General features: G+C 36.4%; 1 protein-coding gene across 1 annotated transcript; it reads left to right on the forward strand.

Annotated features, from left to right (window-relative positions):
• The first annotated feature begins 191 nt into the window (after positions 1 to 191).
• On the forward strand, positions 192 to 23,575 carry LOC133272211 (uncharacterized). Its single transcript, XM_061459075.1, has 12 exons — positions 192 to 361; positions 1,277 to 1,353; positions 10,410 to 10,485; positions 13,981 to 14,112; positions 14,962 to 15,085; positions 17,368 to 17,428; positions 17,531 to 17,577; positions 18,009 to 18,084; positions 19,036 to 19,137; positions 19,652 to 20,575; positions 21,267 to 21,377; positions 22,522 to 23,575. The coding sequence occupies exons 2-12, from the start codon at positions 1,325 to 1,327 to the stop codon at positions 22,832 to 22,834; spliced, it is 1,995 nt and encodes a 664-aa protein (XP_061315059.1). The 5' UTR covers positions 192 to 361; positions 1,277 to 1,324; the 3' UTR covers positions 22,835 to 23,575.
• The last annotated feature ends 2,814 nt before the right edge of the window (positions 23,576 to 26,389 follow it).

Consider the following 26,389-nt stretch of genomic DNA (forward strand, 5'->3'; position numbering starts at 1 on the left):
GCCCACCAGCCCCGCCCAGCCGCTGCGCGTGCGTCCCAGCCCCGCCCACCCCGCGCCCCCCGCCCCGGCCCCCGTGGGCACGCATGCGTCTCGAGGTTGGCCCCCTTCACACGGCCGCGCACGCGTAGAGCCCCCCGCCGTCCTATTGGCCAGCCCCGCTGCGTGCTCAGGGGCGGTTCTTCTGACCCCTCAGCCGTCTGCGTCGCGCAGGCGTACTCGACACTGGCGGGCCCGGCTTCAGAGGAGCAGGCGCGTTGCCTACCCCGGCAAGCCGGCCGGCTGCTGCACAGGCGCAGTGCGGACCCTTTCGGGAACGTTCTGTCTCGCCACAACCTTCCTCTGCAAGGGAAATCCTGTCAGGGTACGGGCCACCCGCAGCCCCGGTCCTCCCCGCGCCGCCGGCGTCCGGGCCTTCCCCTGTTTCCGACTCCTGCTGTAGCCCGCGCCCCTCTCCGCACAGCCCATCCCTCTTCTACAGCCGGCCGCCCAGCCCCCGTAGTCGGGCCGCGACCTCCCTCCCCCCCCCAACCCCTTGCCCCCTTCTCTTTTTTCCTCCCCCGAGCTGAGCCGCTTCCCTCTAAAAAAGAAATGCCTGGAGCCGGTCTCGGAGGCCTGTCCTGCCCTGGGCTCCCCGCAATCTCGGGGGCATGTGGCGTTGAGGAGGGAGCCTTGCTCCATCCTCAAGCGTCTTCGCTGGAGCGGCGGACATGGGCCCTCCGCGCTGGGGGGCAGCTCTCCTCGCCCTTCTCTTCCCTGCCCTGGTCCCACTGAGATCGGCGGGCGGTGATGCTGGCCAGGATCTTGCGGGAGCGGACCCGTCTAGGTTATAGTGGGGCAGGTGATGGTCTTTCCCTTTCTGAGGTGCCGGCCTCGCCTCTTGCAGCTGCCTGGAGCTTCTCATTGAGACAAGAGTTCTAGCAGTGGGAGTGCAAGGGCAGAACAGACTGCTCCGAACCACAGGAGAGGGACGGAAGGGGCTGACAGGAAGATCTTCATCCCTGCAGCGCTGCTGCTAGAGTTAGAAATCTGCTGCCTCTCCTCTCGGTTTCGTTTGATCTCCTGGAGGGGAGAGGTGAGTTGTATTTCCCTCTTGTCGTGCTGTAGCAGTGGAGAAAATAGGCTAGCATGCAAGCTGCAGAACTTTTTCAGGATGGCTTCAAGCCCCAGCTGACTGCTTGGTTTATTTTACTTGAGACTCAGCCCTGTGAAAAGGCCCACTGATGGAGAAAGAGATTAGCACCGTGTTAACTGCGCGGTTCTCTCTCCTTTGCTGCAGTGCCCACTTTCACCGCTGTCTCCTGCTCTGCCTGCTCCTGCTTTCAGCATGGTAAAGAAGAATACTATCCCCGATGGGTAAGTATTCCTCATACTAAGCAAGAGGCAGGAGCGGGCACAGCCCTGCCCACAAAGAAGGGGCACTGACTGCCCCAGGCGCTTTCTTGTCACAAACATCTTCACCACCTAAAGCGAGGTAAGGTAGGTATTTTCTCCAAGACAGGAACAGCCCAGCCCTTCATCCCCCAGGTGAGTATAATGCTCTGACCTGCCTGTGAACACTTCGCCATCAGCCAAATACAGTCCAATCTTCCTAACCTTATCCTCAGGTACATACACTGGGGAAATGGGGAATAGTCTTATCTTTCTGACTATTCAGGTGTTTGCTACCAGGAGTGGAGGAAGAGCTGATAAGATGGGAGCAGGTGGTTGCATGCATGTGAACAAGGAGTATTTTTATGGATTCAGGTCCAGAAATATCCTTCGGTTTTGTTTTTAACAGTAGGACAACAAAAATGTTTAATTAAAATAATAACAAAAAGTAATTTAAAAGCCCCAAATGGCATTATACAAGCTTTCTGATGTCTTGATTGGGAGTGCATATGTGGATCACAAAACAGATCTATCAGTTCTCCAGCTCTACTGGGAAGAAGAAGACGGAAATCCAAGTTTAGAAGTTTAACCCATGTGTTAGTGCTGACATCAGTACAAACTTCTTCAATAGGAGAGTGTGCCGAGGTAAAAAAGCACACTGTAATGGGACAAGAACTTGCAGTTTTTATGTTACTTGAGGCAAGGTTGATGTTGTCCTGGTTTCAGGGGAACCTTCTGAGGAGGAGCAATAAAATACAAAAAGCATGGTTTCCTGCAAAATCTGTTAGCCTAAAAGCAATAAACAGAAACAAAAGTTGAAGAAATTTTCAAAATAACTTCATGAAATTTAGAAGTTTGTTTTCATAGCTGACAAACTCAGAGATTAAAATTAGAACAAAATTTAAGAAAAGCTATGTAAGTTTGTCTTTTCTCTGAAAGTTTCTATGAAATTTCAGTTGAAAGTTGGACAAACTTGAGCTAACCTGGGTTAGGTTTGCAAGCAGTAATGCAGAAAGCCTGAAAAGAACTAACTGTCCTCCTTGGTTTTGCCATACTGGGAGATTATTACTAAAACATAGAGAATCAAGTGTTCATTTCTCCCTTCTTTTTTCCCCTTGCATTTGAACTGGAGCTTTCAGGCTACATGCATTTCTCAAGTATGGAAGAAGCAGTGGACTGTACTTTGGCTTCTGTGATTGGAAACAGCTGTTTTTCTTTCAAGGGGAGAAGCATCTACCGTGGAATAATTGGTTGTCAAGTTTGTGCTACCATGTGACAGAATTCATGGTACTGAAGTGCTTTCAGCTTCTCCAGCAACTCACTGTTTGATAATATTAACAAATAAGGCTAGATATCTACAGTATCAGGGTTTTGGCAGTAAAGGGTTTTAAGGAATTGTCAGTCTCTGGATCTCATGCAGCAATATATCGATGTCATCCTTGTGCTAGCACAATATGTTACAGACTTTCACTGTGATTAGTTTAGTACACCAGGAAAAAGTAGCAGTGAATGCTGGAAGAGGGCTTAAGGAAAAATAATTTTAACCTAGGTGTCCTGCACATGCAGTTTACTGGCCCCAGAAATAGCTGTTGGCAGAACAGCTATTGAGATTGTGGTATGCTACTATAGCATAGGAACCAGTCTAGGTGGTAGCATACTATGGAAGTACAGCCTCGATCATATCACAGTACTGTAACAGCAAGAAATCTAACAGTAATAGTGTTTTTAATGATACTGCAAGAGAAACTTTGCAGTTGACAAACAAAAGGAAGCCACACTATGTACAGACTTTTTTGATTATCTGTTACTGCCTCAATTCTTTATACAGTTCTTAAAGAGTCTCAATCCAAATTCTGTTCCGCTAATTAAAGCAATAGAATAACTTTGAGGTTCATTTAAGTTATAAGCAGCTAGGACTAGTGCAACTGAACAAGAAATGTTGATTCTGTTTTCAACTGGTCAGCTAAATACTATCACCTTTTACAGTATTGTCCACAACGTACATAAGTTGCTTTTATGTAAGGGTTGTGCTATAGCATTGCACAACCTTGCTTGATATCAGCACTATTGGGTGTATTTAAAGTAGTATCAAAGTGATATTAATTGCCAATGATGTTACTGGGTGTGTTGGTCTTGTACCTTGTTCTTACTCCACTGTCACCTAACCCATGTTTGGGTTAGGTGAATGTTTGATCTGATGGTATTTGTACCATTTTTGCTCCAGCAGTGCGAGGAGGGGGTGCACTAGAAGCAAGATATATTCTTCCTGTATTCCTTCATAGCTAGAAGTGTTTCTTTTTTCTCAGTAATTCCAGCAGTGGGATCTTTTTATTATAAAGACAAAGCTGAATTATTTCTGCCTATGTACTATAAACATATTTGTTCAACTGTTTTTTTTCCTGTGCAGTCTTAAAAGCATCAGCATTTTCATTTAGACAGGATCATTAAATACTGCGGCAGAACTGATTGGGCATGTTCAAGGGTGGATGAGAGAGAAGGGGTACCATAAGGTGAGAGTTTATTTGTAAAGTAAAAGTGCCTCTTACCATCAGGCATAGAACATTTGCACTGGAAAGTATGGGATGGAGAGAAATTACTTCTTATAATACCCAGCTAATGGTAACATTACTGTAAGTGTGTAAGTGTTGAAGGCCCATATCTTTAGTACAAAACACCACCACAAACATAAAGCTATGCAATTACTTCCTGACACAGTAAGGAACCATTTCTCCCATGCTTTATATCCACACTGTTTTTTACAAGCTAGGACTTACTTGTATCCCACTTAAAGGGGATGAAGAAAAGCAAAGTGAGACATCTATGTAGTGACAGATGATTAAGAGCTATATTCCCTTCCTTCTGGTTTTGACCCGTTCAGTATGTGTTCTGTCTTGACAGCATGTCATGGTCTTTGCACATCTGTCTTCAACAGAGTAGTACCGACTGTCTGTCTAGAGAGTTACGGAAGCCGCTTGGAAAATAATATGGAAAAATACCATAATTACTCTGTATAGGTATTACATTACAAAGGTTTTTATTCCTTTTTTTAGCATATATTAATGTAAACATCAGTTTCATAAGCAGTCTGAAGTGGGTTTAGGCTTTAGAAAGACCAGTATTTGCCATAGAGAGTTTGTAGGATATCTCTTGACAGTTTGCCATGCTCTGTGTTTTTGTGTAACTCTGTGATTGAGATCTGACAAACTTAAGACATGAATCTTTCAAATTATTCCAATTCAGTGGTTCTGTTGTATGGTACTTATGAGTTATTTAGCAGCTCTATGTACATTAAAAATGTACATAATATCTTTATGTGAAGCATGCTATTTTTCTTCTAAAAAAATTGTGGAGTAAATAGTAAGGTATTTTGCAGTTCATTGATATGTAGGTTTGTATGTTTCAAAACTTACATAAATTTGCTATCACTTTTTCACTTGGGTTTTTTTTTGACAGCAACATGTATGCAAAATATAGCTATTATAGTGTTCTCTGCTTGGATTATTATCTTGGTGTTCAACATACCTTTGAACTTAACTAAAGAGGCTTCAGAATGAACACTGAATTTTGCCTTACTCAAATTTACTGTAAACTTGTCTTTATCATGGGCATTTCTATAATGTCTTCTGTTATCCTGCTTGAAGCTAGAGGCTGCTATGTGGGCCCTGTTGATGATGCTTAGTTGTTTGGTTTTGGAGCTGATTGTTTTCTAAAAGTGTTTTGGTTTTTTTTTAAGTTTTTGTTGCCTTTTTTTCTTTTTTTTTCTTTTATCGTGCAACAGATGCCATTTCACTGGTTGCTGCCATTACAAAGCATATGACTGCTGGATTCATGGGTTAATCTAGGTCACATATCTTGAAAACTTTTATTGGATACATGAAGCTAGTTTCTTTTCTACTGAATATATCTGAAATGTTTAGATTAAAGAAAAAGACAATGAAACATGCTTGATTTTCATTTATATTAAAAAGGACAAGCAGAGTAATACATTTCCATGTAAACTAGACTTAAAAATCTTTAACAGATTAGCTGTCTGGAGTCTCTAGTATCAGTAAGAATTGTATGTAACAGGAAGTCTCTCAAGCATCACAGAAATTCCAGAGGGAAAGGAGAATTTTTTTTTTAATTTTGATTTCAACACTTTTCTCAACTAAAACCCAATTCTTTTATTTAGAATGGCAGGCAAAATTCTGCCTGTGTTTTAAGGTGAGTGGTGGTAGCTGGGGAGTGATGAAGACAAACATGATAGGGAAATGGGACCTGCAAAAGCTAAATAGTAAAATAATTGTTAATTTGTATGTTTTGTTGACTTCCAGGTCTTGATCTGCATGTAGTCCATGGATTGATTACCTGTTTGAAAACTTAGAAAAATAAAGCTGTAATTGAAAATGGATTGTGTGCACAACATGTCACTTTTTATTTAGGTGCTGTAGTCTCTTAATTACATTCCTGTTTGAACATGCAAAATTTGGGGGGTTTTGTGGCTTCGATAGTTTAAAGTTCAGAAAAAAATTAATTGCCACATTAGGCCCATAAAAGGTTATCATAGCTATTCTTGTGCAAACTTAAGTTTGATTTGCAGTTCTTTTTACACACTTCTTGAGATTCTGAAGGGAGATTATTTTGTGAAGGGACAGAAATATCACAGATTTTAAGATGATAGTTTGCTTTTTGTATGCTGACCTAGATTATCTGCAATTTGACAATGGTAGTGTTTTGTAGATAAGTTCTCAGACTTTAGTTTCTTCCTGGATATGCCTTCTGACTATTATTTGTGTTGGGAAGCTGCAGTGTTTCTTTGAATCTCCATGATTCCATTTTAGATTCTTATCATAGCATCTTTCTAATGTGAATTCCATTGGTTCTATGGGCAGAGCTATTTGATGCAACTGCCTGGATTTATTTCTAGGCATAGAAATAAATTTCATGTCTGTGTCTCGGTAAGATACCACTGCCTCTTTTAGGAAACTCTTCCTGCCATCTTTCCGCTACTTTATGTCCAGCATGTTTTTTGCTCAAGCTTTGATTACCTTTTAGTCATCAGTATAGGAATGATAACAGTGCCAAGTCTTGTGTTAACACCTTTGACTCCTGGCTGTCTTCTGTTACTTATGTTCAAGCAGAACACAAATCATGTGTCACAATTCTCATTCATACTTGTTAAAATGTTTATTTCAGCCTCTGCTCATGAAAATCCTGCGTATGTGACCACCTGCCACTCCCTTGTCTTTGGTAATTTTTGCCTTTATCTAGACTTCTGTCAGAGTTTTACTTTCTTTAGTCCCTGTCACCTATAATTCCCAACCAGATTCCTTTGTTGGCAACAGAACAAATTTGAATTCATTTCCTTAGCTGACCTTTACTTAATCTCAGTCTACTGTTTTCTACTGGTTTTAGTTTGAGATAATTTTTTAGTTCTGCAGCAGTATGCTGACATTTCCTTTTTAAATATAATTTTAACGCTAACATGGAATACCTAACCTTTATATATTTTGATGAAGAGTGCCTTCTGTTTGTTTTCTACCATAGAAGTGTCAGCAGCTTTCAAGTTTCTTGCTGATTATGCAGATTTATTTCTGGAAGGATTTAAACAGCTTTAAATACACAAGAATAAAAGTCCGAAGTTTATTAACATCTGACAATAAACTGAAATTCTGGTGCATTGTTCTGTCAATCCCTTAATCTGAAAAAAAGGTCAGAATTTTTACAAAACCTTTTTTACATGCTAATGACAGAAAATTAGATTTTTAGGCCTTTTTAAAAAATTTCTTACTGGCTCCTAATTGCTCATATTTATGATAATCATGGTTTTCCATGAGAAACCAGGTTAAAAAAAATCTGAATTTCTAATTCATGGCATCTTTTAAGTTGTCTTACTACATAAGGTAATTGATCTTTTGTGGTTGGGACTTTTTTACTTCTGCCTTCCTTCAAAATGTTTCTAAACATATAGATGTGAATATGGCTGGCTGTCAAATTAAGTCGTACTTTTGTAAAGCGTTTCATACATTTTATTGGTAGAAGTAACACCAAAGAATAATTGAACTAGGTGGAAGAAAAAATACTGCATTCATGTTTGGTTTATCTCTATGACAGCATTTGCTGCACTAGTTTCTATATCTCAGGGTACAGTCCATTTTCTAATCATATTTGGAAGTGTAAGAGCAAAAGCAGGAGGAGTATTTCCTTTTTTTTTTTTTTTTTTTTTTTAAATAAAGGCATGTAATTTCCAGAGGTATATAAATTAGCAAGGAGCAGAAGCTGGTATTAAACCTGACTTTGTCATTAATTTTAACAGTAGTTCAGATTAAATATACATCTAAATAAGGTTCACAGCATTTAGGAACTTTCCAAGATTGAGTAAGATAAAGTGTGCGCAGAGTAGATATCACAGTTTAGCCTGCAGATTTTGTTTAGCTTTTTTTTTTAACTGAGCACTTCTTGCAACTAAGATGTTGTGGGGTTTGTTAGCATCAGTAATATTTTCAGCCCTTTTTCATTGTTTGTGATCTTTTCATATGCATATATGTTTGTGAACGATTCATATACAATTTATCTAAAACTAAATAAATGGAACATAGTCTGAAATTTTTGTTTCCATAATTTACAGCTAGTATACAATGACCAGACTCCAAAGTTTACAGGTTTAAAAATTCACTTTAGGGAGACTTCTCAAGTTAGATTGCTTCTGTAATACCAAATCTGTAATTTTCTGAGCAGACTGCGGTGATTGAGAATGTGCTCTTTTTTTATCCCTGTAATTAACTGTCCTAAGCTAAGGAAATTCCTGAAGTAGGAGACTGGTTTTGTTCACTTATTGCAATTTATGAAGTATGAAGTTCCTTCAGTAATTTAGGATTTAGTGAAAAGGTTTTACTTCAATTGTCTCTTTGTGATTTAATCTCTAGCTTGTCCTTATACCTTCTCACCTTGTATCAGTCTTCTACATGACAGCTGTTTGTGACAGCCTTCCTAATGATGAGTTACTGCTACTCCTTTATTACTTAATTTGTTGTCCATTAAACCAAGCATTTGTAAGTCTACACTATAAGTCTTGAGTACACTTCTGGTTACCATGCTGTAAGTGTTCCCCTTGTTACTTCCAAGCATCTACGAATGGTAATGTTAGTATTTATATACTGTGACAAGAACAATTATGCATATTTCTTTGAGCAATTTGCTAGCCAACATTTAGTTTTTGTTATGGTCCCGTATAGGAATTGTGAACAAAGCGAAATACTTGGTAGTTAGACTACTTTAAAGTGGAGTATTCAGTTTATTTTATAATTTATGTGGTTTTATGGAAATCAGAAAGGAATCTAAAGGCTGATGGATGCTCCCTTTGAAGGAAGAGATTAAGTTAAGCATTAATTCACAAATTGTAAGTGAATGGGCACCACTGTTAAAGACTCTTACAAAAAAAATATTTTGTATTTTAGCAGTTGAGGTATAAATGGAAGAAGACTATGTAGATTTTAAGTCATCCATCTGCATCTTCATAAAGGTCATAGAAATAATTTGTCCTCACATGAGAAGAAATAAAAGTCCTAAATTTAGTAAGTTACCTCTTTGAAGGTAAAACTAATATGCTGATTAAATTGTTTTCCTCTTCAGGTCAAGCTTTTCATACTTTTTAAAAAAACTGAAATATGATATATCAAGAGCTTTTTTCAGTGCAGTGTAGAATTTGTGAATACCAGTTCTTTGTGGTTTTGGAGTTAACTAGTGTTTTGATTGTTGTAACAAATTTTCACCTTAGTAGGTGCTTTTTGCGAAGGTTTGGTGTGATGAAATATTCTCGGTATTTTTCAAAATACGAAGAGAAAGTTCAGTCAAGAATGTTTCCTTGAAAAAGCAGTATATTACAGAGTAAACGTATTTGCAAAATCTTGCAGCTGTGTTATTTTTAATGGAAGTAAATTTTGCGTTTTGTTTTCAACTGAGTGATGGATACGCGCCTGCGGTAACTTTTTAAAGGTGTCTGATTTAGCCAAGTTGAAAACTTTCCACCAACTGTAATAGAACAATATTTTTTAACCTGTTGAACCTAACTCACCTGCTTTGTTTTACATTGGTGCCACTTGGTTGTAAATGCAATGTCCTGCTATTCTGAGGAGAGGAATTTTTTGGAATTTGAAGAATAATTCTGGAATTTGAAGAAGGAAAAAAGACTGTTTTCAAATGTCCTGATGATACCTTGAAACCACTTCATGGAATAATTGCAGATTTGGGCATTTAATTATACTGTATGATAACAGCAATTATTTCTAAGAAGTATTTTCTTTGTGGTGGTGCTCTAAGGAGAATAAAAAGTCATTTTATTATGGCTGCTGACTTTAGACTTCCAAACAATAAAAATATATTTTTTTAAAACTCTGTATTGTGCTAAATAAGCTTCTGCCCTGATCAGTGCTGTAGCAATATTCTGTTCATTTTCTTGCAGCATCTTCTAGGCAACTCCATTTCTGTTACCCCAAAATAATGCTGATTTGTTGTTTTTATTCAAATATATAATAACAAGTTTTTATAATTCTCCTAAAAAGATCTTAGTTTCTTGGTAAAGCAGGCAGGCTACTAATGGTAGATGGATTTAAAAAAATATTTTACTTGCATATCAGGATTGAATTGGTGATATTTTCAAACTTGTGCACATCATTTACAATTGCTTCTTATGTGGTCATGGAATTTTAGGAACTATTTGATCCTTGTGTTTGGAAATCTAACCGTTAATATATTATGCTAGTAGTTACATGGCACACCCTAGGAAAAAAATAAAACTATCATATCTTTCTTGCAGAAGTTTGAAATAACTATTATATTCAAAGTACATGAAATACAGCACCAGATTTGGCTCATATTTGTAAGATAATTAACATAGTTTGAAATAACTTATAATTTTAAAGGAACATAATTTGTATGTGTTTTGGTTTACCACTATTTTAAAACGAAATTTAAAAAAAAAGGGTTTTTATGAAGTTATGGGTGTTGTCTGTTGAATCATGTCATCTGGAGATATTTAACAATAAATATTTGTTTCATTACAGGTGGCGAAGTTTGACACCAGTTGGACAGCCTATACCAGGAACTAGATTTATTGCATTCAAAGTACCTTTAAAAGGGGTATGTATAAAAAGTAACTACAGATTGGTTCTGTAAAATATGGTACAATGAAGAATACTATGAATATTTATGCAAACTTAAGGAAAGTTTTATGGTAAAATAATTTAATCAGATTTAGCCCTTCCAGTCATTTAATAGTGGCTTTTTTACATAATATTCTATTTTTTTTCCCTTTCTTTAAAATTTGTATTTGGTGTTACTCTTTTTTTATTTATCTTTTTAAAATCATAAAATCTCTATAATCAATCAGCACAATTCATTTGATCACTAATAAGTGGCCTAAATTCATTATGCTATTTAACATCCTTTCATGACTGTTGTAAGAAAATTGTATGGAAGGGGTTATGATAGTAATAACAATCTAGGCACTGTAATCCAAAATACAGTTTTATGGAACTGAAGCACTCAGTAAAGGATACTCATTAAAGGATACCAGCCACTGCATTTCTTTTAAAATTACAAAATTTCATAAGCAAAAAGCTTAAGTGATCTGGAGGAGTGGAGTATATTTAAGAAAGAAGTCTTAATAGATTTATTAATGTCTTAGTGCTTCCTTTAGATTGTTACTAACATGGAGTGCCATCTTAATCTATAAAATAATCAGATCTTTTAATTCTTTGTGGCAATACAAAATGTGAAGGCTGTCTTTTTTAGACTCTTCAGTTCTTTAGTGAGTTGAGGCATAGGTCAAATAGTGCAAATTTGTCCTTCTACGTAAATTAACACAAGTGCTGTCTAAATTTTCACATGACCTTGCTTCAGATACACAGGAAGTAAAAATAAGGTTATTTAAAGTTTTGTGGCTAGACATAACTTTAGCAGTTAAGAGTAAATAGTCTGTCTAAGCTGTTGACTACAGATTGCGCTGTAGTATTCATAGACACAAAATTTGTTTTTTTGGGTGTATTAGTGCCCATTATGTTTTCAGTCACCATTCAGTTCTGCTTCCTGCAGATCCTTTTACAGCTTTATTATGATGGTTTGGTTACTTTGACACAAAGGATCTCATATGTGACGTTAGTCATGTTCTCCATGGATGGATTGTACAGTCGTGTGTTTTTAACAAGACCATCAGTGAACAGATCTAGAAGTGATATGAAATTCAGTAGATTTATAACTAGCTTCTTTGCTATTGGGGTATTTGAGAGAGGATATTTTTGTGTCATCAGCTCTTATAATTCCACTTGATCCAGCTCAAATGTTTTGCATAGATGCAGTATTCCAGGCAGGATTTGATCAGTGTAGGTACTTTCCGTTCACTGTCCATATCACTCCAGATTTCAGAGAAAGACACTTCGTTGCTAACTTTACTCTTTTCCTTGCAGCTCCTGTGGTAGTCTGGAAGGAGCTCCACCAGAGATCATAGAAAGGGCAGGCATTCTCAGAGAATATTTATAACAGTATCATGAGCAGGCACTCTGTCAGTGTGTTGCTTACTTCCAGTCCTGCTGGGGCATAGATCCCTTTTCTGTGGAAGTGTCTTTCAGCTTGGCCAGATACAAAGTCTGGTACCCAAGAAAGCAAAACATGTAACATTTCTGTCCTTTAGGTTTGTTCAATGTCAACTGCGCAAGATACAGAAATTACAAGTCTGCCAGAGACTGTGCTTGAAATTCATGGAATTTCTGGCAGAATACATGTAAAATGCGTAACTGGCTAAACTATGATGTCTTTGCAAAGATCGGAAGTAGTATTATTAAGTTGGTGGAACAGACCTCCTTTGCTATCTGTTAGGAAATTGATGGTTGGTCATTTCACCTGAAGGGACAAAACATAGTTTCAGTATTTCAGGACTCAAGGTTTATTGTTTTAGCAGTAGATATGCTGCTAATGAAGGCTTTAAGGTCACACATTTACTTGCAAGGATTTTGACTTTCCTTTCAAATTGTCATTGTAATGCTAACAGTAACACTGTAGTATAAGGTCTGGGCAAGTTCTTTCCCATGCCATTAGAAGGAGTTTAGAATTGATACAGATTTCTCACATTCTTAAAGCCCAATTAAACACCTAAACTACTGAATACTCAGCAGGAATTTCTCAGAGGATTCCAAATAGTCTTTCAAAACGCAGTTTTTCATAACACATGTGACTGTTTACTCAGTCAAGCAATATGTTTAGAGATGTCTTAGTTTTGTAACTTGTATTCCACCTCAGTGTGTGTGACTTCATGTGGTAAAATGAAAAATTCTTTAGGATTCTACCATAGACATTTTGCAGATTCTCTATTGTCACTGCAAAGTTAGGAAGTTCAGTTTCAGATTTTACTAAAACTCACTGCTGAAAAATGATGAGATAATGAACTTGGGTTCATTTTGTTTGAACCTTAACAACCTCCACTGTTTTCCCAGCAGTGTACCAGTATCTGAAATACATAGGACTGAATACTTCTATATGCTTTCTACCCAATTGTTTTTAACTCGAGCTTCCTAATCACGTACGAGCTTTGACAGGACTGTCCTGCTGTTTATTCCTTAATTTGGTTTCCTGGTTCTGTTCCTAGATGTGAGATAAATGCATGCTAGCATCTTAGATTATAATCCATACAGTCAGAAGAAGAAATGGTTAGTTACTCTATACCATTTGTGGTTCTAAGAGGTATATTGTCTGTGGCCGCCTTCCTTTCTATTAGCCTGAGTCCAGTCTCCTTGAATTTCTTGTTGACAAAGGAACTGAGAGGCGGTTGAGACTGCTGCATCTTTGCCACTGTCTTTATTGGTTGTGGCTGAGCCTGTGTCAAAAGGCTGTCACAATGGACAAGTGCACCATTTAGAGAAAATCCACTCTTGCGTATATGAGGCATTTTCATACCTAAAGAACACATTTCAAAAAACACAGCTAGAGTAGAGTGAGTAAACATTTTTTTCCTATTTTTTTCTGTCAAATGAAATTAATTGTTCATTAATGCAGCTTTCTTCGTAACCACATCTTAGTCTTACTTAGTATTTCTCAGTGCTAAATGACATGCAAGTACACTCTGCCAAGAGATGAAGCAGGGATAAAAATGTCTCCACATTTGTAGGGAGAAAGTTAAAACCTTTAGAAGAAATAAACTCTTTTATCACAGCTTCTCATGGTTTGTGTGAAATGCACTTAATTTTGTGTTACTCTGCCAGGTAAAGTATGTTTGGGGGAAGCTGTGCTGTTTTGCTTCTTGCTGATGTTTAGTTACTTAAAAATCAGTATATACATGCTGCTTTTTGCAAGATCTTTGTGCCTATCAAATTTGTGCTTATAATAATATATGTTAAGATTGTACAAGAGGAAATTCTCACATGTTTTCTTGCATTTTCATCTGAATAAGAATAAACAACAAATTCTTGCTTTCTGTTTATTTGGTTCCTTTTATCTGTATAATACATGAGTGTGGTTCTGATACTGTAAACATTCCCTCTTGAATACTGATGTTTCCTAGTCCTAATTAAGACAGCTGAATATTACAAATATCTTGTTACTAGAACTTAAAAAGGAAATAAATATTTTCTATTTTCCTTGCAGGCAATTAACCAGAGGCTTACCCCAACCCAGAAATTTACACCAAAAGACTTAATAGCTGCAATGAAAGCCCTAAATGTGGAGCTTGGATTAATTATTGATTTAACATACACCACACGATACTATGAAGTTAAGGTAATATAAACAATAACAGAATTAAATAGTTACGTCAACCTTTATTTTGAAGTATTTACACATTTGCTTACCTTGAATTGGAATAGACAGGTAAGCCATCTAGTCTTATTTTGTGTTCCCAATAGAAAATAAATGTTTTACTGCAGAGGAAATAACTTCTCCAGGGAGTTGCATTTATGGCTTATTTGTGTTATGGTAACTTAGGGTAATGGATAAAGACTTCAATAATCGGGCATCACAGAAAAGGTGCAAAAGACTTGCAGTCTATATCCTAAAGACGTGCTTACTTTTTCCTTCTTTCTAACTGATCTTCTGTAGAATCCACTAAGAAAGTGTATATTTTTAAACTACTTAATCAATTTTAATTTTTTTTCCCAGTATAATCCAAACAATTGTGATTAATCAGGCTTCTATTGAAAAGCAGAATAAATAGCAGTGCTATAACTGCGTGCTAATATTTGAATGTACATGGGCTGTAAGCATTAAGGGGGTGAATATGAGAGTATATATCTGATTGTGGGTGGGGAAGACAAATATTGCTTATAATTGTAAAATGGGTTAAAATGGAATTACAGGAATCTGCTCTGGTTTAGTTAATGTTCTGCCTTATTAGCAGGGGTAAGTCTTCTGTAAAAACAGGGATTTTTTTTTTAAGATCAGGTCTTTAAAGTGGAAATGTAAATGGTAGTCTATGAGAATATATCTCTATAGAATTGTGTCAAGATTGTTGTCAATTTCTACTCAGGATTTGAACTGCTATTTTATGTTGGCATTAAGGCTTATTGGCACTTAAGGCTTTTCATTGATGCAAGACTTCAATAATTTTTTTTTTTTTTTCCTTGTTGCTAGGATTTGCCTAAAAGTGTGCAGTATAAGAAACTTTACACTGTTGGACTTGAAGTCCCCGATAATGCTACTATCCTACAGTTCAAAAAATGGGTCAGAAAATTCCTATGGGAAAATGCAGGAAATGGTAAATATCAGGACCTTCCGCTGTAAAACCCCATAAATTATATTTCAGTGCTAACTGTATCATTTATTAATTTCAATAGATAATTTGTGACACCAGGGATATCAGACTTTCCATAGCACTTTCCACTTTATTATCATAATAAGATAAATTATGTGAACCACTGCATGTCTTTTTTGCATTCAAAACGTGTCTTAAAAAAATTACTAGTAACTTAAATACCTTTCCTAATAGTATTTGAATATACATCCAAGTAACTGCAGCAAGGCTTTCATCTGTCTGACCCAAACTGTCTACCATCAGCTTAGTGTTGTAGCTGCCAGCCCTTTATGGATGTTCTAAATAGCAGAGGGTTTCTGTGGTGACACTAGACACTGATATGTGTAAGGAATTTAAGTCAGTTTAGTCTGCTGTAGGAGTATTTTGATTCATGAGTCATTAATGCCTTCATAGCCTAGAAGTTCTTAAGATCATTTTACTGTCAGTATCGATGTTTCCACAGTGTGGCTCTGCTCTTAGTATTCATTCAGTAGTACAGTTCTTGCTGTATAAGGCACTTTCTTTCAAAATAAATTTGCATTCATTTTGCTACAGCCTGTTTGTAGCTTTTACCTTCTCACTTTTTTTGCTGGTGATTCTTTATAGGCTGATTTTAACTGTCCATTGAATACTGGAGGACCATTCTTTCAAGCTTTTTCATTTTCTCTGGTTACTTTGGCATTTTCTGTGAGAAGGTAGAGATACTAACTGCCTAAGCATATAGAGTTTTTGCTGCAGAGCATACCTGTGTTTTTTGCTGTGGGTGATCAGCTGTTTTGTGAAGGAGACCTGACCTACATCTTGGGTATGAGAGCCTGAATTTGAAGTTCTGGGAAAAGGAAAAGGTATGAGAAGAAGCCTTTGTCCTTGCTCAGGAAGTTAGCATTTAAGTTCTTCCTTTGCTTTTTTTTTTTGTTTAGGGAAATTACTTAGAGGTTATGAGTTTTCTTCTGGTTTTGATCTAGTAATTTTCCTCTAACAAACAAGTCTGTGTTTGAATCTCAGTATTTCTGATTCTCAGAAATAATTTCTTCCTGGATGAAGACCTGCAGTTCCAGCTAGCAAAACCATTTTGGCAAGGGTTTATGTAACTTCAGAGTTGGAAGAACTTTTATTTTTATGTTAATTTACTCATTGAAACTTGTCCTCTTGTTTTAGATTACTACTAAAATTCCTCAAGATTCTTCTTACAAATAATTTTTGAGAAGTTGGGGTATTTTAGTGTCTGAATTGCCAGGACATATATGGCAATAAAACTGTCCTGTGGCAAGCAGTTGTATTTTATATCATTTAAGAATTTGTTAAATTCACATTTTGAAGACTGTCAGTACGTCGTACCTGCTACAACCTTGTTCTTATGACAGTTAAAGATTTTCTTCAAAAATCTAGCTCAAAACTCTCAGTTAATATCCATTTATTAACTACAATTAATACAGTTTTGACCTTAAGTATTGTTGCTCCCCATCCCAGTTACTGTATTCAGTATCTCAGATCTGGTTTTACAGGCTGACAAGCTTCTTACATCCCTTCTCATAAACATTTTTTGTGACCATCATAGTAGCCCGTCCTATATATGTATAAATATTATTTTGATTTTTCATTAAATATGGGTAAGTAGAATTGTATGAGATAGTGTGGATGAGATTTTATCAATGTCTTGCATGACCATATTAGCATTTCCCTATGTCTGTTGGAAATACCTTCTTTGAAACACCCTTGCAATAGTAGGAGATTCTGCTTTTTAGCTTTCAGTTGATTAGCATAACCTTTCCAAAAAAGACAAGATTTCTTTAGAGGTTACTCGTGCTTCTTTTCTCCATGTATTTCATGCTCCTAGACGCTAGAGGCATTATGTGTATTTTCTCCTTTGTGTAGGTTTTAAAAGAATCTGTAAGTAAAGTTCCTCAATTCTACATTTATTTGTTTAGATTTGCTTTCAAAAACCATATGTTACTATTTTTCTCTTGTTACTGTGGCCAGCCACTTTACCTGTCATCATTCCTCTTCCTTTTTCCCTACGTTCTGCAGAGTTAATCTCAGTCTTCACAGGTTTGGAAGTACTGAGCTAACTGCTGCTAGAAATCCAGCATGAAGAGGACACAGTCTGGATGTGTCTGTTGTTTTACAGGCATGACAGTATAATTTTGTATTTATTGTTACTTTCCTAGAAAAGTACCAAGTTTTTTTTGCCTTGCACTGACTTTTTAGTAATTTCACTTACTAAAGACTGTTCTCCTTTTTGATAGAGAAACTCATTGGCGTTCACTGTACTAATGGAATTAATAGAACTGGCTACCTTATATGTAGGTAAGTGTTGTATAAAGACAGAAATTGTTGTTCACAAAAGTTAGTGTCCTTATATTAATCTTAATCCCTTTGGGATGATAATATAATCATATTTTTCTTCAGGTATCTTATAGATGTTGAAGGCTGGGATCCAGAGGCAGCGATCCAAGGTATTTATACAGTTTGAACTAAGGTACATGTGTAACTCACAGTTTCTGCAATTGTATTCATAAATACTACAAGTCTGTGTTAGTAACTTTAGAGTTATTTCATATGCTGTCTTCCACAGATTTTATATGACTGTTGATTCTCTTTGATGCAAGACTTGAGCATTAGCAAATTGACAATATAGTGGGAATATGTTTCAGCTATGTAATATATTTTTTCTTTTGCTTTGAAGGGTTTTGACTCATAGGTTGCTACCACTGCTAGTTTCAGTTGTTAAAAAATACTGCTATTGTGATGTCAGCTTGCTGAAGTATTAGTATCAAGTTTGAATTGTTTGAAATTCATTATCTCATGATGAACAGAAACCTGCCTTTCATATTTTTATGGCTCAGTTTGAGCATGTTTCATTAGACTTGTATCTCTTTTTCCTTAGCCTTTGGTGATGCTAGAGGTCATCGTATGGATGGTCTTGTATATCTCACAGATCTCAGAACACAACCAATGAGAAGGTAAACACAACAAAGGCTGTTAATTGTATCCTTAACATTTCCTGTACGTCTGCTTGTATTTTTAAAAGTTCACTTCCACTCATAAGCCAAAATTAACCTTAAACCTTTAATATGCAACTACACATATAAGACTTCAGATAGGAATTACATGAAGCGCAGTGTACTTCATTCGCCTTTTGAAGTTACATGGTTCAAAAGATTTTTCTAATCTGACAACAACAAACTACTGAGCGTTGGTTTACTTCTGTCATACTCTTAACAAGTGTATGAAGTCTATTCTCATTATAAGCTGCTGCTGCAAAGATACCTTTAAGAGTTATATGATCTGTCTGCTGTTGTTGGTATGATAGAGCCAGATATTAAAAAAAAAATAAGATAAAAAAGTACAACAATTTTAGGAATAAAAAAGTATGGGAAAGTGGAAAATTGTTCTGAAACTCCTCTGTTCATAGTAGTGTATCCCTGGTGTCTAAGAATTTTACACTTATCATATTCACCTAAGAATATCTAACCTTTACATTTTCCAAAGTTATTTGTACCAATGATACCTTGTAGCAGTAAATCGATTTTAAACTTAAAAACTGATTTGCATCTTTTTCGTTTTAAGTGAATGCCATTTATTTTACTGCTACCATTGTTTCATAGTCTGTGCATGATGAAGTTAGTCCCATGTCAGATTTTTTTAATAGGTATGGTGCTTGTCTCAAATCCCTTAGGATGTTTTTCTAAGCTTAAGAAGTTTAGGTATTCTCTTTGCTTTCCTTGCAGCCCTTCCCCAAATACATTTACAAGATTAAAATTTGCTAAGTTATGAATGTGTAAATTTAATTCAATATGCAAATATTTCTGTCATTTTGAACTGTAAAATTTTATGTGGGGTTTTGTTTTTTTTCTCACTCATTAGTATGGTTTAAAAAGGAAGCTTATGTGAGATGTATTCATTCTTCTTAGTAACCTTGGAATGGATGTCTGGGATTCAGATGAAGATATTATTCCCCCACCACATGCAATGGAAGGACCTGTAGAGCGGTTCCCAAATGAAGATTTTCAGGGGTAATAGGCTGAAACATGGAATGAAAAGCCAAACCAATCACATAGGGGAAAATATAATAGTTTCTTATTAAAAATACTGGAGATATTTTAAAAGATTTTATAAATATAACCTACTGATCCAAAATAAATTTATAGAATTTGGTTAAACAGTGAAAAGATGAGGTGGGGAAAAAAGGGAATGTGCAGTATTAGAAGCCTGCAAGTAATTAGTTCACTTGGAAAAAAATAGAGTTTTACTTTGCCTGTCCTTTTTTATTTTACAGTAATCTGCAATTATATTTTATTTATTTGGAATCACTGGTTTTGCCTGTTAAATAAGCACTATAGAATTATAATTGAATGTTTGTCACAGCTTCTACTGTGACATTTAAAGTTTTATAATCTTACTTACTTGGATTCTTAGTAGCTTTGATACATTTGCAATATCTTTATATCAGTTCTTTGTTAAAAAAAAAAGTTTTCATTAATGACTTGTAGCTACAATGTTCTATTTAAGACAAAATCTTCTTTACAGGTCTGGGAAAAGATTAAGAATTTATGATGACCACTCTCATGATGATTTGCAAGGACAGATACAGTTGAGAGATTTTGATTTCATTAACAAGGGACCTGGACAAAGACGAAGACCTTTTCATGACCATCATACTCAGGATGACTTAAGAGCACCAATGCAGATGAGAAATTGGGACTACAATAGGGGACCAGGACAGAGGCAAAGATCCTTTCCTGATCACCAGTTTTATGATGATTATGAAGAAGATATTCAGTTGAAGGACCCAGATTTCAGTAACAAGGGACCTGCACAAAGGTTGAGACCCTTTCATGGACACCAGTTTCATGATGATTTACAGGCAGAGAGACAGTCAAGGGACACTGAATTTAACAGAGGTCGTGGACAAAGGCAGAGATCTTTTCCTGACCATCCATCTAATAAGGAGTTGCAGGAAGACAGGCATTCAAAGGATTTTGATTTTGGTAGCAGGGGCCATGGCCAGAGACGAAGACCATTCCAAGACCATGAATCTCATGATGAATTTCAGACTCAGATGCAGATGAAAGAGTTAGACTGTGTCAACAAAGGTCCTGGCCAAAGACCAAGATCTTTCCATGACTGTCAGTCACAGGATGACTTACAGTCACAGATGCAATTGGGAGATTTTGAATTTGTTAACAGGGGTCGTGGGCAGAGGTTGAGGCATTTCAATGATCACCAGCCTCGCAATGACTTAAAAACAGAGATGCAACTAAAAGATTATCATAATAAAGGTCCTGGACAAAGGCGAAGACCTTTTCATGACCATCAGCCTTATGATGACATGCAGGAACAGACTCGGTTAAAAGATCTTGATTATGGTAATAAAGGGCATGGACAAAGGCCAAGACCTTTTCATGATCATCCAGGTCATGATGACTTGCCACGTGAATGGTGTTCTGACAGGTAAAGCATCATTGAGCTGTAAAACCACAATTAGAGACTAAAAGTGTTAAACCTCAGCACTTCTAAATTAAATGTCAGATGAATTCGTTTAAAAAAAAAATAATTTGAAAACAATTACTCATCCTTTTAAAATCATATATAAATGATCAGTTAACTCTTTATTTTGACATATGGAAGGAGTGGAGTGTTGCATCTTTGAAAGCCAGTGTTTCCTGAATTAGAAGGTTGTGCTTCTTTAAGGCTTATATGTTTCCTTTATCTTTTAAGAGTCAGCTTGAAACAAAACTCTGTCCTACTTTGCTTTTTTTATAGAAACTTATATTTAGAAAGCAATCCTCAAGACAGAAGAGGATATGAAATTTTATTTATGCCCTTGGCCAAACAGCAATAAACAGTAATGCAACAAGGAAGTTTGATTTGCATTTGTTTATTCCATGAGTTAATAATTTGTTAGAAATCCCTTTGCTTCTGAACTTGCATTATATTTTCCCAAATACATATATCACTTATTAGTAAACCTATTGGACTCTGACATAATATTTCACAATATTTTTAATATTTTGGAAAGTATTTCTGATTTTTAAGTAGATTTTAATTAAAAGTAAAAATATTTCATTTGATAAACACATATTTTCAAAGCTTACAACTGTTGGTACTCTTCTTAACATGCAACTCTTTTGGTTAATTGCAGAAGTCAGTCTTTTTCTTCCCATGAAAATGTACCAGAACCTCATTTCTCCTCATCTCCTTCACTTCACAGAGATTATGGGTCTGATAATGATGAGTTTAACAGAAGTTATAGGTAAATACCAGATTTCGTACGTTGTTTTCTGACTTATCTTTATACTCTCCCCCCCATTTTCATAAATATAAAATACAAATTAACTGCACGGTGTAAAAATGGATCTTAATACTTTTGCTTAAATGCAGCTTAAACCATTGAATCTGAACACAGAGCAAATAACGTGGCTGATTTGTGGTCTGTCTATAATTGAGTGTGATTATTAAATGGGTTGAGAACCCCTGATGTAAGTCATTGGCATGACAAGCACAGTTCAGGCACAAAACATGAAAAGCTGTTGTCAGTAAGCAAAAAAGCAAAATAGAGATGCTGTATTTAAATCTTCACTGCTGTCTACAACAAGCTAATGAGTTTTGCTATGAGGAAGGTCAGACACTGGAACAGGTTTTCCAGAGCAGCTGTGAAATCACCACATTGTATCCTTTAAGATACTCAACTCAGCCGGATATGGCTCCTGCATAAACTCTTTTAATGAGCAGGTGGCCCTAGGTACTTCCAGAGATCCTTTCCAGGCTTAAATTAATCTATGGTTCAGTGAGGGAGAAGATTCTAAAATTACAAAGATTGTTCTGAATTGGCTTTATACACCACTTATTTTACAAAGCAAGATACTTGAGAATAAAGAGAATCCAAACCAAAATATGTGTGTATTGTATATGCATTTGTAGAGTCTTCCATATGTATTTTGTAGGAGAGTGATTCTCCAATTGCAGAAGAATTAATATTTAAAATATTTGGCGCTATAAATCCGAAGTATATTATTGCCTGATGAGACTATGTACTAGAGAGCTACTGTTGCGTATTATTCACAAAAATGAAAACATGGCCTTAGGAACAAAAATAGCCCCTAGGTGAATAATCCTCAGTAAACAGGGAATAGAAACAGCACTTGGAAAAAAAACATCTTCTAGTAGAGTTACTTACTATAAAAAGCTGTACTTTTAATCACTAGAATTGAAAAATTAATATAAACAAATCTGCAACATCCAGTAGAGAGGATTTTAATTTATGGGTAAAAACAAGAATAAGAGTCTGAATTGTTCTTTCAAGGTTACGCTAGTTTAGTTTCTAATTGTGCCCACCAACAGTAAATCAACTGGTCTAGTTCTAAGGTTTTCATTGTTCATATGCGTTTTTCTTACAGTAATCGACCAAATTGTCCTGAAGACAATAGAAGAATGCATCCCTCAGATGAATTTAATAGAGGAAAAAACAGATTTGCACCATATTCTTCACGAACAGTGCATCCATCTTCATCTGTACACCAAGAAGATAGTTCAACAGATTATGCAAGAAAACCTTTTCAGGATGAAACTATCAGAGAGATGGAACAAAGCAAAAGATTACCAGTTGTAACAGTTGATTACAATTATGGTCTGCCATTAGATTATGGACCTGAAGAGCAAGAGGGAGAACATTATGATTTACCTTCAAGAGACCGCTACAACTGGTACTGAATAAAAAAGATGATGTTTACTCAGCTTAGACTTACTTTTACACATTTGACTTTGTATGTGGACCAAATTATTTTTTTTTTCTTTTTTTCCTCCACATCAGGAAAACGCAAATTTCAGCAGTAGGGAACTGGTCTCTATTATAAGATTATATTCTACTGATGTTTGGTTCTTTAAATTTATTAGGGCATATTTGTTAAAGTGTAGTTGGAGACAAGGTCTCAGTACACAGGGAATTAAAGTAGTCCTTCCTTTTAGTGAAATTGGAATCCTGTACCTTAAAACAAACAACTTTGAGTGACTGTAGTTGTGTCTTTTCTTTTACCTTTCTTTAAAATGTGTGTAATTTCCAGATGCAGAAGTCATAATAAAATACTTCACTACCAGGTAAATGAGCACTGAGATTACAGAAAAATACTATGAAATGAATGAAACAGTTATGTCTGCTTCATCCTTTAATTTGAAAACAGAAGTTTGAATTACTGCTTACAAACTCAGCAGCTTTGTAGTCTAATTCCAGATTTTCTGTACCATCAGCTGAACTCACCTACTCTTTTTTTCATAGCAGACTTTTTCACAGATTGCTGAGAACACAGAAGCAAATGGAGTTTGAATCCTCTAAATGTCATACTTGCTTTTCATCAATCTGAATATCCCATCCTGATTGTATATTTTTTTCCATGATCCTATAGGTTATGTATGTTTTAGGATAGCCCAGTGCAAGTAAATTTCATAGTTTTCTCAGCAGCACATCAGCTTACCTGTCTCAACTGGCCAAGATCACCAGTGCCTATACACTTACACCTCTTTGTTTGTCAGTCATACTCTCCAGTTCTACTTTTTGCTAGTTTCTTTTACAGCACAGCACAGTTAATCAGAGTAGAAGAATAAGCTCTTCAGGTAAGTCACTGTTAAGAGTCATGTACTGAAAAGTTTCCTCTGAACTGTTGCTTCAGTGGGTATCAAGGAGGTGGTGCAACAAACAGCAACCAAATTCATGACAGCAGCTGCACAGTAGCACCAACAGCTCCTACTGTGGATAAATCTTAGTTCATATGATGGAAAACAGTATTCATGTAATACTTAGGTGAACTTTGAAAATTACATTTTTCCTTATTATTACATTTTAATAATATTTGTAAAGGCATCACAGTAAATAAGGATAGAGCTAGACCATGATATTAAAATAATTAAAATGAATTTGCTAGATTACTTCAGTCATACAGTTGAGAAACTGCCTCAAAAGCCACATACCTGTAAAGCATAAAGCAAGAAGGTGTAGGTATACCTTAGAAAACAGAAAAAAGTGTTCGTAGCCAGAACCCACAGGCTGGTTTTGCCTTTTAGCAGCAGCATAAAACGCACATTTCTGAATTCATGGTTCTATGACTACTAAATAAGGACTAGATTTGAAAAGTGTGGAACATCTGGCAGCTCCTGTTGGTTTGTAACACATGCAAAAAGTTCCTAAAATCGTAGGACTCTGTGGATATAAATTCAAACTGCAGATGCTCCATTGCCTTTGCAAGTGGTAGAACAACTTCAGCTTTGTTCATTGTACAAAGTAAATAGTTTTCTTGTTTTCACAGCAGCCAGTCAATTGTATTCCCCATTAAATCTCTGTGAGCCTCATTCATGTGGTTTCAGGAGTGAATCTCTCTATATATAAACTGGTTCTGGAACTGAGCACTGAAATGTTAAGAAAAGGCATTTGTTCCCTTACTTGCCTCTTTTAAATTATTTTTTATTTTATTTCTTTCTTTTAATGAATGGTGAGCTGAGTATCTAGGCTTCTTTATTTGGGGGTGAGGAAGATCTGCACCATGGGCTACTATTATTGCCAGATCCTTTTTAAAAAAATAAAACCCCTTCCTGATACTATCCAGAAGGGAGATAAGAATTAGAGCCTGGCATTACAAGCATTTGATTTTGGTTTGGGTTTTTTTCTTTTATACTGTGTATGCAGTTGTTCATGAAGTGAAGAAAGAGAAAACTTTTGCTCTTCCTTTTTTTTGTTTTGGGGTTTGGATTACATTTTTTTAGGCTTGAAGTGACCCTACAGTCAGTCCTTTGTTAGATCAGAAAGGGGATGCTAGGACTCCCTGGAGAACTGAAAAAAGCTTGTGTACTGCAAAACTTTAGGGCAACGAAAAATGTCGCATAGTAAGTTAGCACTTAGTAGTCAGCATTAGCTGTTACCAGCCTTCTGTCAGTTCATGCAGGACCCTCAGGGTTTAGATACAGTCAGGTTGTGTAATTCCTATTATGTGATAAAACAAACATCACTTCTGAAACTGTCTTTTCAAGCAAAATTTATAGACAGGATGTGTCCACAAATGGCTTTGAGCTGACTATATGAAAATAGCCAAAGTTGGGGGTTTGGTGTTACTATTTTTATATATATATATATATTTTTTTTAATACAGAATAAGGCTTTCAACTTCATTCTTCCTTGTCAAATTACGCAGAGCTGGGCCCATGTAATACATTACAAGCGATTACTGACATTTATCTCAGATTCCACAGCTGAGACATCACTGCATATTCACATATGTAGTAGTCAATTACTAATTGATCCACATCGTGGAGGATGAAATTAAATGCTGTTTGTTTCTTGTATTTGGGTGGCATTCAAAACAAAACAAAAAAACAAAAACACCCAAAAACCAAACCCCCAAAACCAACAAAAAAAAAAAAAAACAACAAACTTTTATTTGTTTCACAAATCTACCAAAATGTGGTAATGTCTTGCTGGGCTCTTTTGTGTATGTTCTCAGCAAACCTAGAAATAACTGATGTTCTATCACAGAGCAATAAAAGGCAAGATTTGGGTGGGCAGTGTTGGTTTCCCACTGCCCTGAGTGTGAAACCTTGAAGAAAACCACAAGGATACAGTAAATCCAGAGATAGCATGAAATCGTTTGAGGGACTTGTAAGAGGGGTTTTATATAGATACGTGTGCGTATATATATATATATATAACTATTGAACTCTGAAGTCACAGAAAACTTTCTGTTGCTGTGATGAAGTTTTGGGAGGCCTGATTTTTACTGGGAGGTAAAACCATGGGGCCAGCTTACTCTCAGGTACAATCATACTAAGTTAGGAAATGTTCAGGTGGTTTCCAGAAAATGCTAGGAGAAGGTTCAGATGAGCTCTATGCAGAAGGCTGACTCCCAAGAAGGGCTTGGGGTAAAGAAAGGCCAGCTCCAGCAGAAAGATAGAACACAGGGATACAGCTAAATTTATATGTAGAAATCTGCATTACATGTGCAGCTAATTTAGTTTTATGTGTGAAGAACAAAGAGTTACCTAAAAAAAGGGCTAGAAAGGCTTGCTTGTGACTGTTTCTCTCTTAGCTGGGGCAAGAGGTAATTGTACTTGTGGCTTCTCATAGGTCATTTAGTATCCTTTCCCGTTTCTGTGTATCTAAAGTAACTGCTAGCAAGCTGCAGCGTTTTTTTTTTTCATGTGCAAATGTGATCAGGGATGGGTTATGATTTGAATTTGACATGCACTACTAAAACTAGCTTGTCAGGACTAGGAGGTAGCTTCTGA

This window comes from Pezoporus flaviventris, unplaced genomic scaffold, assembly GCF_033815535.1.
Source record: "Pezoporus flaviventris isolate CSIRO_AGI_PZ_B2104156 unplaced genomic scaffold, CSIRO_AGI_Pfla_v1 ptg000029l, whole genome shotgun sequence".
NCBI classification, from domain to species: domain Eukaryota; kingdom Metazoa; phylum Chordata; class Aves; order Psittaciformes; family Psittacidae; genus Pezoporus; species Pezoporus flaviventris.

What these genes read in the sequence shown, in the direction of transcription:
- LOC133272211 (XM_061459075.1), top strand. Translation starts at nt 1,325, where the DNA reads ATGGTAAAGAAGAATACTATCCCCGATGG. An exon ending in ACTGGCTACCTTATATGTAG is followed by an intron (nt 17,429 to 17,530) that starts GTAAGTGTTGTA and finishes ATTTTTCTTCAG; the next exon opens with GTATCTTATAGATGTTGAAG. An exon ending in AGAACACAACCAATGAGAAG is followed by an intron (nt 18,085 to 19,035) that starts GTAAACACAACA and finishes CATTCTTCTTAG; the next exon opens with TAACCTTGGAATGGATGTCT.